At 44.6% G+C, this 13,317-nt stretch overlaps 2 protein-coding genes and 1 pseudogene across 22 annotated transcripts in view; 1 reads left to right on the forward strand and 2 right to left on the reverse strand.

Annotated features, from left to right (window-relative positions):
* Positions 1–13,317, forward strand: part of KLC1 (kinesin light chain 1) — a 68,341-nt gene that overhangs the window by 31,476 nt on the left and 23,548 nt on the right. For 20 of the 21 annotated variants that reach the window (XM_035719595.2, XM_035719593.2, XM_035719586.2 and 17 more), the window contains 6 exons: positions 2,056–2,134; positions 2,609–2,834; positions 7,978–8,065; positions 8,682–8,783; positions 10,678–10,851; positions 10,994–11,093. In XM_035719595.2, coding sequence (XP_035575488.1) covers positions 2,056–2,134; positions 2,609–2,834; positions 7,978–8,065; positions 8,682–8,783; positions 10,678–10,851; positions 10,994–11,093 — 769 coding nt within the window. Of the gene's footprint in view, positions 1–2,055; positions 2,135–2,608; positions 2,835–7,977; positions 8,066–8,155; positions 8,213–8,681; positions 8,784–10,677; positions 10,852–10,993; positions 11,094–13,317 lie in introns of those variants that run through there. The other variant, XM_049113520.1, reaches the window with a different exon arrangement.
* LOC125755631 (40S ribosomal protein S3a-like) lies at positions 4,691–5,289 on the reverse strand (annotated as a pseudogene).
* Positions 4,691–6,144, reverse strand: LOC118355423 (40S ribosomal protein S3a-like). The gene has a single exon (XM_049113522.1). The coding sequence runs from the start codon at positions 5,819–5,821 to the stop codon at positions 5,546–5,548; it is 276 nt and encodes a 91-aa protein (XP_048969479.1). The 5' UTR covers positions 5,822–6,144; the 3' UTR covers positions 4,691–5,545.

Below are 13,317 nucleotides of genomic sequence, written 5' to 3' on the forward strand. Positions count from 1 at the left end.
TGTGAGAATAAGAATAAATGAAGATACTGATGCCAGCCAGTGATTCCCATATAATACTAGATGATGGAGGGTCTGGTTGAATCAGAGCTTTTAAAACTTTTTATGTTGAAAAAATATTTAGGTTAGAGAAGAGTGCTAACAGTGAGCTAACTCTGCCTCTCCTTTCGAGATGTACCTCAGTGATTGTTCTGAACTGCATTGGAGTAGGTGGCGTCCCTCATGCTGCATTCCCGTGCCGCTGTTGGGCATGTTTCCCTAGCATGGGGACATGTGCCTGTGGAATCTGGGGCCCGCTCAAGTCAGTCCATTTCACATAGGCACAGTCTTCGTCTCCTCTGCACTGTCCTCCTTTCTCAGTGGAACTCTTCATGGCATTATTTCTGTGTCTGGGTCTGGTTCACAGTCACATGTGGCATCAGCTGTCACTTCTCCTTGGCCATCTTTCATCTGAAACAGGATCTTTTCAAAGAAAGAAAAAGGTCTTTCTTTGCCTTTCATGACATAGATATTCTTGAAGATTACAGAAACTGGTTACTTCATAGATTGTTCCTCAGTTTGGGTTTGTCTCATGTCTCTCAGCATATTTAAGTCATACATCCCAGACAGAAATATTATCAAGGTGACCTTGTGTATTCTCAGATTACCCCCCCAGAGGCAAGTGATGTTTTCTGCCCTAAAGCGATGCTGATTTCTCATTTGGTCTACCTGTTGTCTGTTCTCTGCATTGTGTACACAGTCACGCTTTTTTTTTTTAATACTCTGATTTATATTTTTATTTTAAAGATTTTATTTATTCATGAGAGACAGAGAAAGAGGCAGAGACACAGGCAGAGGGAGAAGCAGGCTCCATGCAGGGAGCCTGACGTGGGACTCGATCCCGGGTCTCCAGGATCATGCCTTGGGCTGAAGGCAGCGCTAAACCACTGAGCCACCCGGGCTGCCCACAGTCACGCTTTTTACCCCTGTACCAGTCGGATATCTGTGGGGAAACTCGAGTCACAGACTTAAAACCAGTACGTTTCAGGGGCACCTGGGTGGCTCAGTCGTTTGGGTATTCAACTCTTGATTTCGACTCTGTCCTGAGCTCAGGGGATCTGAGTCATGGGATCTAGCCCTGCATTGGGCTCTGCACTGGTTGTGGAGCCTACTTGGGATTCTCTCTTTCTCTCAAGTAAGTAAATAAATAAATAAAATCTTAAGAAAAAGTTGGCAGGTTTCAGACTGCTCTTAGGGATCCTGTGGTGGAGGTGGTGAGCAAGGAAGGGGCCCTCTAGTTCTGTGGCAGTTGGAGATGGGCCAGTGTAGTCTGTTTTTACATATTTGGTTTCCAAATAAAATTTATTTCAAGTAAGAGTTTCCCAGAGGTGCCTGGGTGGCTCAGTTGGTTAAGCATCTGCTTTTGGTTCAGGTCATGATCTCAGGGTCCTGGGATTGAACCCTGAATAGGGCTCCCTGCTCGGCGGGGAGTCTGCTTCTCCTTCTGCCCTGCCCCTTGCTTATGTTTGCTTGTGTGCTCTCTCTCAGATAAATAAAAATCTATTAAAAAAAAATGCAAGAGTTTCCCTTTTCTCTTTGAACTTCTTCAGCATGTATTGAAGAATCTAAGGGATGGGAAATGCCAGCATGGTCTGTCTGTTGGTCATCCCTGTGGCCTGCATTTTGAGTTTGAGTTCTAATCTAGCAAGCTTTTTATTACTTTTTGCTAAATTGATGGATAAGCCAAATTGTGGTTAATTCTATGTTTAATTTCTTTTTTTTTAAGATTTTATTTATTCACGAGAGACACACAGAGAGGCAGAGACACAGGCAGAGGGAGAAGCAGGCTCCATGCAGGAAGCCTGACTCGGGACTCGATCCCAGGACTCCAGGGTCACACCCTGGGCTGAAGGTGGCGCCACACCACTGAACCCCCCCGGGCTGCCCCAATTCTATGTTTCATTTTAAAAACAGATTGTCTTGTTTAAGATTTTATTAAAATGATATTTATATTGAAGATTTCCAGTTCAAGACTTACAGTACTTGTAAGGCTAAAGTTATCCTGGGTTGGTTTTATAGGAGGACAAAGACACTGATTCCACCAAAGAGCCTCTGGATGACCTTTTCCCAAATGATGACGACGACCCTGGTCAAGGAAGTAAGTTGGTGAGGGGGAGCAGTTGAATGACAGCACATACACGCAGAAGGTGGTTTGTCCTGCTGTACCATAGTTGCCATAATTAGTGGACATCTCGGTGCGTGATGCCTACCTCCCAGGGGCACATGCGCCCTGGGATTGCCTAGTGTTTCCCAAGAGAAACATAGTTTCTTGTCGGGATATAGTATGTTAGAGTAGCCCCTGCAAAACAGGGGCGCGCACAGACAATCCACATGTCATCTGTGGATTCTTACCGAGTGGAAAAGCAGAATTTATGTGGTGCTGGGAGGAGTCTCACTGCACCATGGGGCACATCACCGCACCCTGACAAGTTACTGATGTTACCCAGCCCGTCACGGGGGTGCTGGGTGGGCCAGGTGCCAGCCAGGACCAAAGCTAGAGAGGAAAGGTCTAATTAAATGATTTTGTTTGGATGATGTCCTTTGAGCACATCTGAAGTGAAACTTTGTGCAGTCCAACAGCAGCATAGCAGTGCGGCGGCAGCTGCGCAGCAGGGTGGCTATGAGATCCCAGCGCGGCTGCGTACCCTCCACAACCTGGTCATCCAGTACGCCTCTCAGGGGCGCTATGAGGTGGCAGTGCCGCTCTGCAAGCAGGCCCTGGAGGACCTGGAGAAGACTTCCGGCCATGACCACCCAGATGTGGCCACCATGCTAAACATCCTGGCCTTGGTGTACAGGTTAGTACTTTCGTTCTATCCACTAGTTTTACCTATAGATGTTTTTTTTTTTTTTTTTTTTTTAAGATTTTATTTATTTACTCATGAGAGACACACAAAGAGAGAGGCAGAGACACAGGCAGAGGGAGAAACAGGCTGCATGCAGGGAGCTCGATGTGGGCCTTGATCCTGGGTCCCCAGGATCAGGCCCTGGGCTGAAGGTGGCGCTAAACCGCTGAGCCACCGGGCTGCCCTAGATGGTATTTTTTAATGAATTTTCCCTTATAATACATTTCTACAAACCTGTATATGCTTACTTTGCCAGTTTCATTGGTCACTTCTCTTCAAATAGCCAGGGGATTAAATTAAAAATATTTAGCGAGCACTATAGCAAAGGTACCGACCTGTGGAACAGATGCTGCCCAGAACAACCCAGGTCAGCCTTATAGCCCACATACATCCTTCACTCTGGCCGAACTAAACTCTTGAGTCTGTGTATTGGGTTTCTTTTGTCCATAAATGCCTTCATACCTTCCTAGGGCCTTGTTAGTGCTCTCTCTTTTCTGAGTCTCAGCTTCCTCTTGGCCTCTGACCCTCCTGCCCCCCAGAGCACTCGCTCACTAGGCTTGGTGTATGTGTAGGGGGAGGGGGGATGTATTTGAATTTTGTTCTCTCTTCCAGAATAGTGTCCCTGAAAGTTGGGGACCAGCTTGTGTCCGTGTCCCCACTTGTCACATCACTCTAGCATGCTTCCTTGCTTAGGAGCCTTGGTGAACATGTTGAAGGGAATTAAGGAATTTGCCCTTGTGGCACTGGGAGTAATATGTTGGAACCCTTAGTGTGTGTCATTTAGCCGAACTCACCTGAAATAGAGCAGGTACGGGTAAGTGGGGACCGAGGGAGAAGTTACATGGCAGGATTGGTTTGCTGTGGCCCTTCCAGTTTTGTGGGTTGGGATTAAAGGATTCATGTTTCTTCATTGCTTTGATTGTCCCCATTCGGCATTTTCTGACACCTAAGTATAGGTAAGACTGGGCTGGTTCCCTTGAGGCCCTTGAGATGAATACATGGTTCCTGTCCTCAAGCAGAAAGCAGAATGTTGACTTTAAAGTCAGGAGAATTGAGGTTTTATCTCTGCTAGATGGCCACAGGGCAGGAGGTTGTCCAGAGCCCTTACCTTTTCTGAGTCTCAGTTTTCTTGTATCTAAAATGAAGGCACTTACAGTGCTCACTCAGGGGTCTGAGGGGAGTATCGTAGGGCGTGTGACAACGTGGTGTTGCCTGGCAGACACGAAGCGCTCATAATAGCATTCTCCAAAGAACTTAGGACCTTGTTTAGAAGATAGGCTGTTTACATTCATATGTAATTATAGAAACAGGGAGACTGGGTTCTTGTTAATAAAATAGCACAAAAGTATTCATGGAACAGAAAAATTCCTTCCAGTTGAGAGGATAAGGGAAGGATTAATGGAACCATGGGAGGAGCACTTTGTGGGGCCTCAGAGGGTGAGTAGGATTTTAGCAAGTGGAGATGGTAAAGGATGTTGTGTGTATTTACTCCTGAATCTAGTTGGGCAAAGCTTGACAGCACCTGAAGAGCAGTTACAAGAGGTGGGCTGGGCGAAGCTGGGCCTGACCGTGGAGGCCTACGGGCAGTGCTGGGCTGCCTGTGGGGAGTAGCAGCCTCCTGCTTGGGTCTCTTAAGTCAGTTGGATGTGATGCATGGGACAGAATGGTGACCGTGGCCTGGAGGCAGGGCAGGATCTCAGGGATATGGAGATGGGAGCCGAGCAAGGACAGGGACAGTGGAGGGAGAGGACAGAAAAGGGCTCAGTGAAGAGAAGTGAACTAATCCAGCCATTCATAGACATGAGTGATTTCTTTTTTTTTTTTTTTAAACATCACAAATATGTTTTTATTTGTCACCATTAAATGTCTGAATTTTAAACAGATTCTTGGACTGGTGGTTCATATCCATCAGCTCGTTCAACTTTAGCACCGGTCTCATCCCCTGTAGCTTTTCCAGAACTATACTACCTTCACCATGAAGCTCCATGAGTTTTCCCAATTCAAACTTGGGCTTCTTTAGCATTTTTACTTTTCTAACGAAGACATCATGGAGCGGATAAATAGACTGACAAGCTTTTTCTATATCTTTTCCGATGCTTTCTGGAATCAATTTATTGACCACTTCTTTCAAGTCATTTGTCTGTACCTGTTGGGTCATGATTTCCTTAATTTTTTTTCCGGATTTGGCAGACCTGTTGGTGCTGAGCGTAAGAGGTCTTCTGAATCTGATTATTGTGTTTTTTAGTAAAACCAGCACAAAATAGACAAACCAAATAATCATTGGTAGTCTTTACATCAACATGAGCTTCAATCATGGTCTGCCATTTTTTGACCATGGAGCACATTTTGTCATGGGTAAGATCCATGCCATGGAAATTAGGCAGTTTTTGCCCTGCACATCCTTAGTAATTAGCTTGAATTTTATATATATTTAAGATTTTACTTATTCATGAGAGAGAGAGGGGCAGAGACACAGGCAGAGGGAGAAGCAGGCTCCATGCAGGGAGCCTGACACGGGACTCGGTTCCAAGACTTTGGGATCAGGCCCTGAGTCGAAGGCAGACGCTCAACCACTGAGCCACCCAGGCGTCCCTAGCTTGAATTTTCTAAATGCAGCTTCATCATTCTGCAGGTCAGCAAGGCTAACTTCAAAAACATGCCCTTCAGAGACCATCAGGTGCAATTTTGGTTCCTTGAGTTCTTGTGCCTAGTGTTTTTCCAATATTTCTTATATGGAACATAGCTGGCGCTTTCACATCGTACCAGTCTTTCTTAGAAAATGGATCAACCACTTTCTTCTTGGCTCCCTTTTGGCCGCCTTTCGTAAGGTGCTTGTTCTTGCCGACCACCATGCCGCTGCTCTGGGAGCCAAAAAGGCAAGACGAGTGATTTCTTAACAAAACAAAACAAAACCCCAGAAAGAGTCCTTCAGAGCACATCTGCAGCTCTGCCCTTGGTTAGCCCCTCCATCTTCCGAGGCAGCATGGTGCTTTGGCTCGGGCATGATTCTGACCTTTCTTTGACAGTTTCCATGTTCATGAACATTTAGGCAGTTTGCAGATTTTTACTGTTAAACTATTTTAGGGATTCCTTAGTCACAGGTATTTACATTTAAAATCTTGACAGATAATGTTCTGTTTTGTTTCAAAAGGTTTTTTAAAAAAATCGTATGCACTGGGCACCTGGCTGGGTCAGTCAGTAGGGCATCTGACTCCTGATTTCATGGGTCGTGAGTTCAAGCCCCACATTGGATGTAGAGATCATTCAAATAAATGAAACTTAAAATAATTGTATGCACTAATCTGAAAATTTGTGGCCAACGCTAGATATTTTTACTATAAATGAGTTAACTAAGCAATGCATGTAGGGTTTTTGTCATCACACGTAGGCACCTTGCTTAGGTCACATGCTTACCCCTGTGCTGGGTGGTGGGGATTCTGGGGCTTCACTGCAGGTTAAGAAGTTACCTGTGTAAATCAAAAGTTAAATATATGGATAGCTACCTGTATATTTACATTCACATTCAGAACCCACCCTGGGGCTGGCCTGTAACTAACTCCTCTCACCTTTCTTGTGTTAGAGGACATTTAATGAAGCTTTTAGGGGAGGGGATAATATATTGATAAACAGCTTTAGGAGTTTTGTCTGAGATTTTGGATTTTTTAAGGATGAGTTCCTAAATGGATTTGAGTCCACACAGTCTATACCTGGTACCTCAGGCCAAAGTACTCCTCAGGCAGGTGGTGTCCACTCTGCTTTGGCTACACCATCCCTGCCAGGGCAGCGTAGGTTATTCCTGTACCTCGTTAATGTGGTTTCATTCATCTTTCTTTGCTATTTTAGCCCATTTTTCTGTAAGATTTTCACTCATGTGGTGGCGTATTTTTATTTTCATTTTCAGTTTGAATTTCCTGGTGGGCTAGTTAAATTAGTGCGGGCTGCACAGCTAGTTTCTGGGGGAAGGGCTGGGTTTCGATGTGTGTTCCAGCTGAGGTGACTGTTGTCAGTTTGGGGCCACGCCTGAGAACCAGTGCTGCTGCTCTGGCTAATTAATTAGTAGCCTTTGACATTTTAGGGCCCGTCACAGTTTAGAGAAGCACTCAGTACACTTTGCCTCATTTAGCTACCATAAACTTTTAGGCTGTTGTTGCTGTTACTGGTTTTAATGTTTTAGTAGTTCTTGAGATTCTGTCATGCTTGCAGTTTTACACAATATTTGAGCCAGTTTATCATGTGTAGTAGGGTAGTTGAAGAAAAAAATCTCACATGACCAGAATTTGTGTGCTTCAGAGGTTGCAGAGGCCCATTAGCCCTCTCCATGTCTTATAGGGCAACCTGGCTTCTGCAGGGCGAAGCCTTGCTGGGCTGCTCATACGATGTAGCTAAGAAACATGTGCGTTCAGTCTTTCAGAGCAAATAAGTCTTCTGTGGTCATGTTGTCAGCACACAAACCAACAAGGGCAGGGGCTGGGGCTGGGTTTCTGTCTTACTGAAGTCAGAAACATCCTCTTCCTCCTTAAGCAAACAGCAAGCAAATTGTGTACCAGATTAAGAAACTACAGTGTATTGTGTTTATTTGTAGTGTATGTTTTAGCCTCTTAGGGCAACTCTTGTGAGTTAGGTAACATACTTTCTAGATGGGTCTATTGGGACTGAGGGAGGCTGCTTAATGTCTCAAAGCCTTGCAGCCAGTAACTGGAAGAGCCTGGGCTCGGACGCTGGAATCAGTTCTGCTTGATACCAGGTGAAGCTCTGCTCACCCTCTGGACTGGTTCACGTACTCTGTGCCGTGCAGCTGTCGCTTGCCAGGTAGCTCTGCATTGTGGGTGCAGTATCGTCCCAGTGACCCAGAGGGGGAGGGCTGACTTCAGAAGCTTATCAGGCCTGATTCCAAGTTTGAGTTTATTGGTGGAGTTTTTTTCTTCTATATTCGAAGTTTTTAAAATAGTTTTAATAGTTGACTTTTATTTTTTAAATAGCTAAAGCTTAACTTTTATTTATTTTATTATTTTTATTTATTTTAATTCCAAAATTACATTTAAAAAACATATAGTAAGCTATATCCAAAATACTTAATGTATGTTTTTCAAATTAGAGACCAGAATAAATACAAAGATGCTGCCAATCTACTGAATGATGCCTTGGCCATCCGTGAGAAAACTTTGGGCAAAGATCATCCCGCGGTTTGTATATCTGGTTCTTTCCTTCTTTTTATATTTCATTTTCCCTAATATATTTTTTTACCCAACTCATTTTAATATTAAACTCAACAGGGAAAGTTTAAGAGCTGCCTTTTCACTAGATGGCACAGGTAGGAGTCTTCACTTACTCGATACCAGTGCTGAGCTTCAGCAGTGGTGGCTCTGATGTTTAGTATATACCAGTGCACACTTAATTTGTTTGTCACCACCACTTCAAATGGATCACGTACTATATTTTTTTTTATCCTAATCAAATTGCATGTACTTCTGTAAATTTTTTTCTAAAGAATTTGTGTTTTTTTCTTAAAATCTGGCTGGATTTGGAAACAGATCTATATTTGGGTTGGCTTTGTGGCTTCCAGCGAAATTAAAAAAAAAATCAAGATCATTGTGTTTATTGATTATTTAATTTCAGTATTCTACAATTTACTTCATATAATCTGTATATAGTGAATTGCTCTTTTGCTTTTAACTGAAGTCCTGTTCCTTCACTTAGTGGAGAACAGTTCACCATGCACACTGGGTATCAGTGAATGTGTGAGATCTGAAGTCCTGTCGGTTGGTGGTGTTTACCATTCTTTGCTGTTTCTCTGTGTAGGTGGCAGCAACTCTGAATAACCTTGCAGTGCTTTATGGCAAAAGAGGGAAGTACAAGGAGGCTGAGCCGCTGTGTAAAAGAGCTCTGGAGATCAGAGAAAAGGTGCGGGTGAAGGAAGGGTGCACATTGTCTTGAGATGTAGCATTTTGTCCTTTCTTTCTTTTTTTTTTTTAAAGATTTTTTAAATTTAATCATGAGAGATGCAGAGACCTAGAGGGAGAAGCAGGCTCCTCACAGGGAGCCCGATATGGGACTTGATCCCTGGACCTGGGATCACACTCTGAGCTGAAGGCAGAGCCACTGAGCTCACCCAGGCGTCACCCTCAACCACTGAGCCACCCAGGCGTCCCCATTTTGTGCTTTCTAAACATGTCATGTCTTAAGTTTTGAGGAATGACGACCACTGTGATATATCATGACTGACCATTTACTGAAAATAACTCTGATGAAGGATAAGGTGGGCAGCCCACAAAACACAGCCAGGTTAGCTCATTCAGACCAGTGTTTAAAAGGAGTGAGGAGGGGGCGCTTGGGTGGTTAAGTGCCATGAATGACTAGGGGTAGTATTTTAAGTTGGTATTTTTTGTGATTATTTACCAGTGATACTGCAAGATCATTTATTTTTCAGTCATATGGCAGGGAATTGGGAAAGGGGCTCATCATGAAATCATGCAGGAAAATTTTTCTCATGCTATCATCTGCATGATATTTATGAATTAAAATGGTCAGATTTTGAGCAGACTGGGGTAAATTCAAAGAGAACACATAAGTATCCAATTAAGGACTATGAACTCTATACAGTGATCTGCCAGGTTCATTTATGCATAATTACCTTCATTCACTCACTTGGCGATGTGTGCAGAGGATTTGGGGGCCCCTGGTTGGTTAGAGCCAGTGATTCACAAATCAGGATGCCCACTCCTTCCCTGGGGCACAGGTTGTGCAGACTTCCGGGATGGACCTCTGGGAGTGTGTATAGGAGGGGCTTGTCCAGGCATGGGGGCACACCGGATGGCTTCTCAATGGAGTTCCGCAGGCAGGGAGAGGCAGGAAATGGAGAGAGGGATGGGCAGGCGGCATGCCTCCTTGACGACCACATCAGTAAAGGCAGGCAACAAGTTGAGAGAATGAATCATTTGTTCCAGGTACTAGGGAGGTGATTTAGTGTTTACTCATCTCTGAGTCAGCACTTTTGCTGAGGTTATATTGGTGAAGGAGACAGAATTTGCACTCTGAGGGCTTACATTAGAATGGATGATGAACTATACAGATGAATAAGATGGTTTTGAGTAGTGATACTTGAAAGAAAGAAAAAAACCACAGTGCCTGTGAGTTACATGGGTGGAGACAGGCTGAAGCTCCCTAGTCACATGTAGGGAGGCATCCCCTCTGACGGTTTGGCAAAGACCCCGAGGGTTGATCATTTAGAGGGGCCGTGGTTGGGGGGGGCTGGGGGAAGGAAATCAGGCATGTGGGACATGACTTTGAAGAGCCCTGAAGGTGGTGTTTGAACTGTGAGGGGAAGTGGTTTAGGGTGAATGCAAAGGACTGCCAGGTCTTAATGGGAAGGGATAAGTGGGCCAAGTGCAAGAGCTGGAAATTCTCTTTGAAGGCTTGCACGTGTAGGAAGGCGTCTTGGGCAGTAGCCGGAGTCAGCAAGTGCTCTTCCAGAACTTGTAGTCACATTAATGTAGTCTTTGTGTAGCTGTTTCCTGATTTCAGGCTACGTGCCACCTGTGCTAGTGTGCATGTGGGGTTAAAGATAAAGGAAGTTGAGTGCATGTAGGGAAATCAGTACAGTTCCTCCTGCCAGCCAAGAGTATGAGTTCTAGCTTTTTTTATTTGTGCACAGCACAGGGACAGGACCCGCTGTGTACCTGGACATCAGGCACAGTGATGTTTGTGTTTAGAAGCATCCTTCTCACAGTATGTGTAGAATGGATTGGATAGCACTGACACAGATGGGTGTTTCTAATACACTCTCTTTTGTTCCCAGGTTTTGGGGAAGGATCACCCTGACGTTGCCAAGCAGTTAAACAACTTGGCTTTACTGTGCCAGAATCAGGGCAAGTACGAAGAAGTCGAATATTACTATCAAAGAGCTCTGGAGATCTACCAAACAAAACTGGGGCCTGATGACCCCAACGTGGCCAAAACGAAAAATAACCTGGTATGTTGACAGAGGTACACTGTGTAGGTAGAGCCAGAATTGCTCCCTTTTTTTGAACTCTGAGCTTTGTTGTTTAACCTGTAGATAAGAATGTGTGTTTCATTTACATATGAAATAACTAAGTTCTTTCTTTTATTTTAAGGCATCCTGCTATCTGAAGCAAGGAAAATTCAAGCAAGCAGAAACACTGTACAAAGAGATTCTCACTCGTGCACATGAAAGGGAGTTTGGTTCTGTAGATGGTAAGAACTGTATTGGTGCTTCCAAGCAGATGCAGTTGTTAGGATGCACTAGAAATACTCATTTCCTTCTGGAACTTGGTAACACCCAAGTCATCACCGTATTTTCAGGGTAGAATTTAATTGGAATTTTAGAAATGATTTTGCACATAGTGCTTGGAGAAGAGGACATGGCAGTTTGAGAGGTCATAGGTTCATTCATTCCTTCATCTACCATCCATTGAACACGGTGAATGGTTGCTTACTTGCCCTGACCTACATACACACTCAGAGGGGTCACATGCCTTGCGGCGAGAGGTGATGGGCCACCTGCCCTGTCTTCCTGTGTTGCCCTCTCTTGAGTCCAGGCTGGCTTCATGCACAGCTCCAACCACTAATTCTAGAAAGCCTCTTCGGAGGCATCAAGACTTTCTGGAATTGTTCTATTATCCTGGTTCCCAAAGTGCCAGTGGGGACCGGTAGCATCAGCACCACATGGGACCTGTCAGAAATGCAAATGGTTTACCCTACCTCAGGCCTGCTGGGATATTTGTTTAAAAGAGCCAAGGCCCGTCTCTGTATTCCTTAAAGTATTTTTTTTTCTTTTTTCTTTTTTTTTTAATTTATTTATGATAGTCACAGAGAGAGAGAGAGGCAGAGACACAGGCAGAGAGAGAAGCAGGCTCCATGCACCAGGAGCCCGACGTGGGATTCGATCCCGGGTCTCCAGTATCGTGCCCTGGGCCAAAGGCAGGCGCCAAACCGCTGAGCCACCCAGGGATCCCGTATTTTTTTTTTCTTAAAGTATTATAGGTACTTAATGTATACAGTTTTTTTTTAATTTTATTTATTTATTCATGAGAGACAGAGAGAGGCAGAGACACAGGCAGAGAGAGAAGCAGGCTCCATGCAGGGACCCCGACATGGGACTTGATCCTGGGTCTCCAGGATCACGCCCTGGGCTGAAGCTGGCACTAAACCGCTGAGCCACCCGGGCTGCCTGTGTATACAGTTTTGGAATAAATAACAAGATTTAAATTGCTCAATAAAACAATATTTGTCACATAAGGCATTTCCCACTGCATTGGGTTACGTAAGGCATTTGGAATGAGGACAGTTGTTACTGGTCTGCAGGAAACCTCAGGATGCATGGGGAGAGATGTTTTGCTTAATAAATGTTTTCATTTATAGAGAATTTCTAGAAGTCACTTTTGAAAAATCTTTCAAGTGTATTAGTTTTTTTCTTTCCATTGGTAAGTGGAACAGTAGTAAATCTGTTTTACTCTCAGAATATAGCAATGCCCCAAGCTCACCCTGTGAGCAGGGATTTTGTTTTTTGTTTTTTGTTTTTAAAGATTTTATTTATTTATTCATAGAGATGCAGGGAGAGAAAGAGAGGCAGAGACACAGGCAGAGGGAGAAGCAGGCTCCACGCAGAGAGCCTGATGTGGGACATGATCCTGGGTCTCCAGGATCACGCCCTGGGCTGCAGGCGGCGCTAAACCGCTGCGCCACCGGGGCTGCCCTGTTTTGTTTTTTTAAAAGATTTATTTATTTATTCATGAAAGAAAGAGAGACAGACAGACACAGGCAGGGAGAGAGAGAGAGAGAGAGAGGCAGAGACACAGGCAGAGGGAGAAGCAGGCTCCATGCAGGGAGCCCGACGTGGAACTCGGTCCAGGACTCCAGGATCACGCCCTGGGCCAAAGGCAGGTGCTAAACCGCTGAGCCACTCAAGGATCCCCTGAGCCACCCAGGGATCCCTGGGATTTTGTTTGGAGTTGTTGCAGGATGGGGCCACGGATCCTCACCAAACTGTAGAGGCTGTGTGGATTTTGTAGTGATTCTACAGCATTTCCTAATAACTTCTTTTAAAAAAGTCTCTTCTGGAGAAATACTTATGATTGGCTAGCTGCTCTTTGCTAAAAATAGTAGCATGAAGTCCAGTTGGGTTCTAGTTAAAAGCAGTTTTCCTTTAAAAAAAAAAAAAAAAGAAAGCAGTTTTCCTATATTTGGACTTGCCCTCCATACAAATGTTAAAGCATAGGACAGAAGGTATCTTTTCTTTAGGCAAGATGACGATGTGTCCTGTTGTCATCGGTGTGTGACCTCCGGCCTCACGGGGCCCCTGCTGCTCGGTGCACACGCTGATGTATGTGACCTGTTGTGTTGTCTGGGAGTTGTGCTCTGTTAGCTTGCTGCATACTTAGGTATTGTAGCAGTGGAATTACTTTAGTTAGATAAAGCT

The sequence above is a fragment of the Canis lupus genome, chromosome 8 (assembly GCF_003254725.2).
Source record: "Canis lupus dingo isolate Sandy chromosome 8, ASM325472v2, whole genome shotgun sequence".
Taxonomy (NCBI): Eukaryota; Metazoa; Chordata; class Mammalia; order Carnivora; family Canidae; genus Canis; species Canis lupus.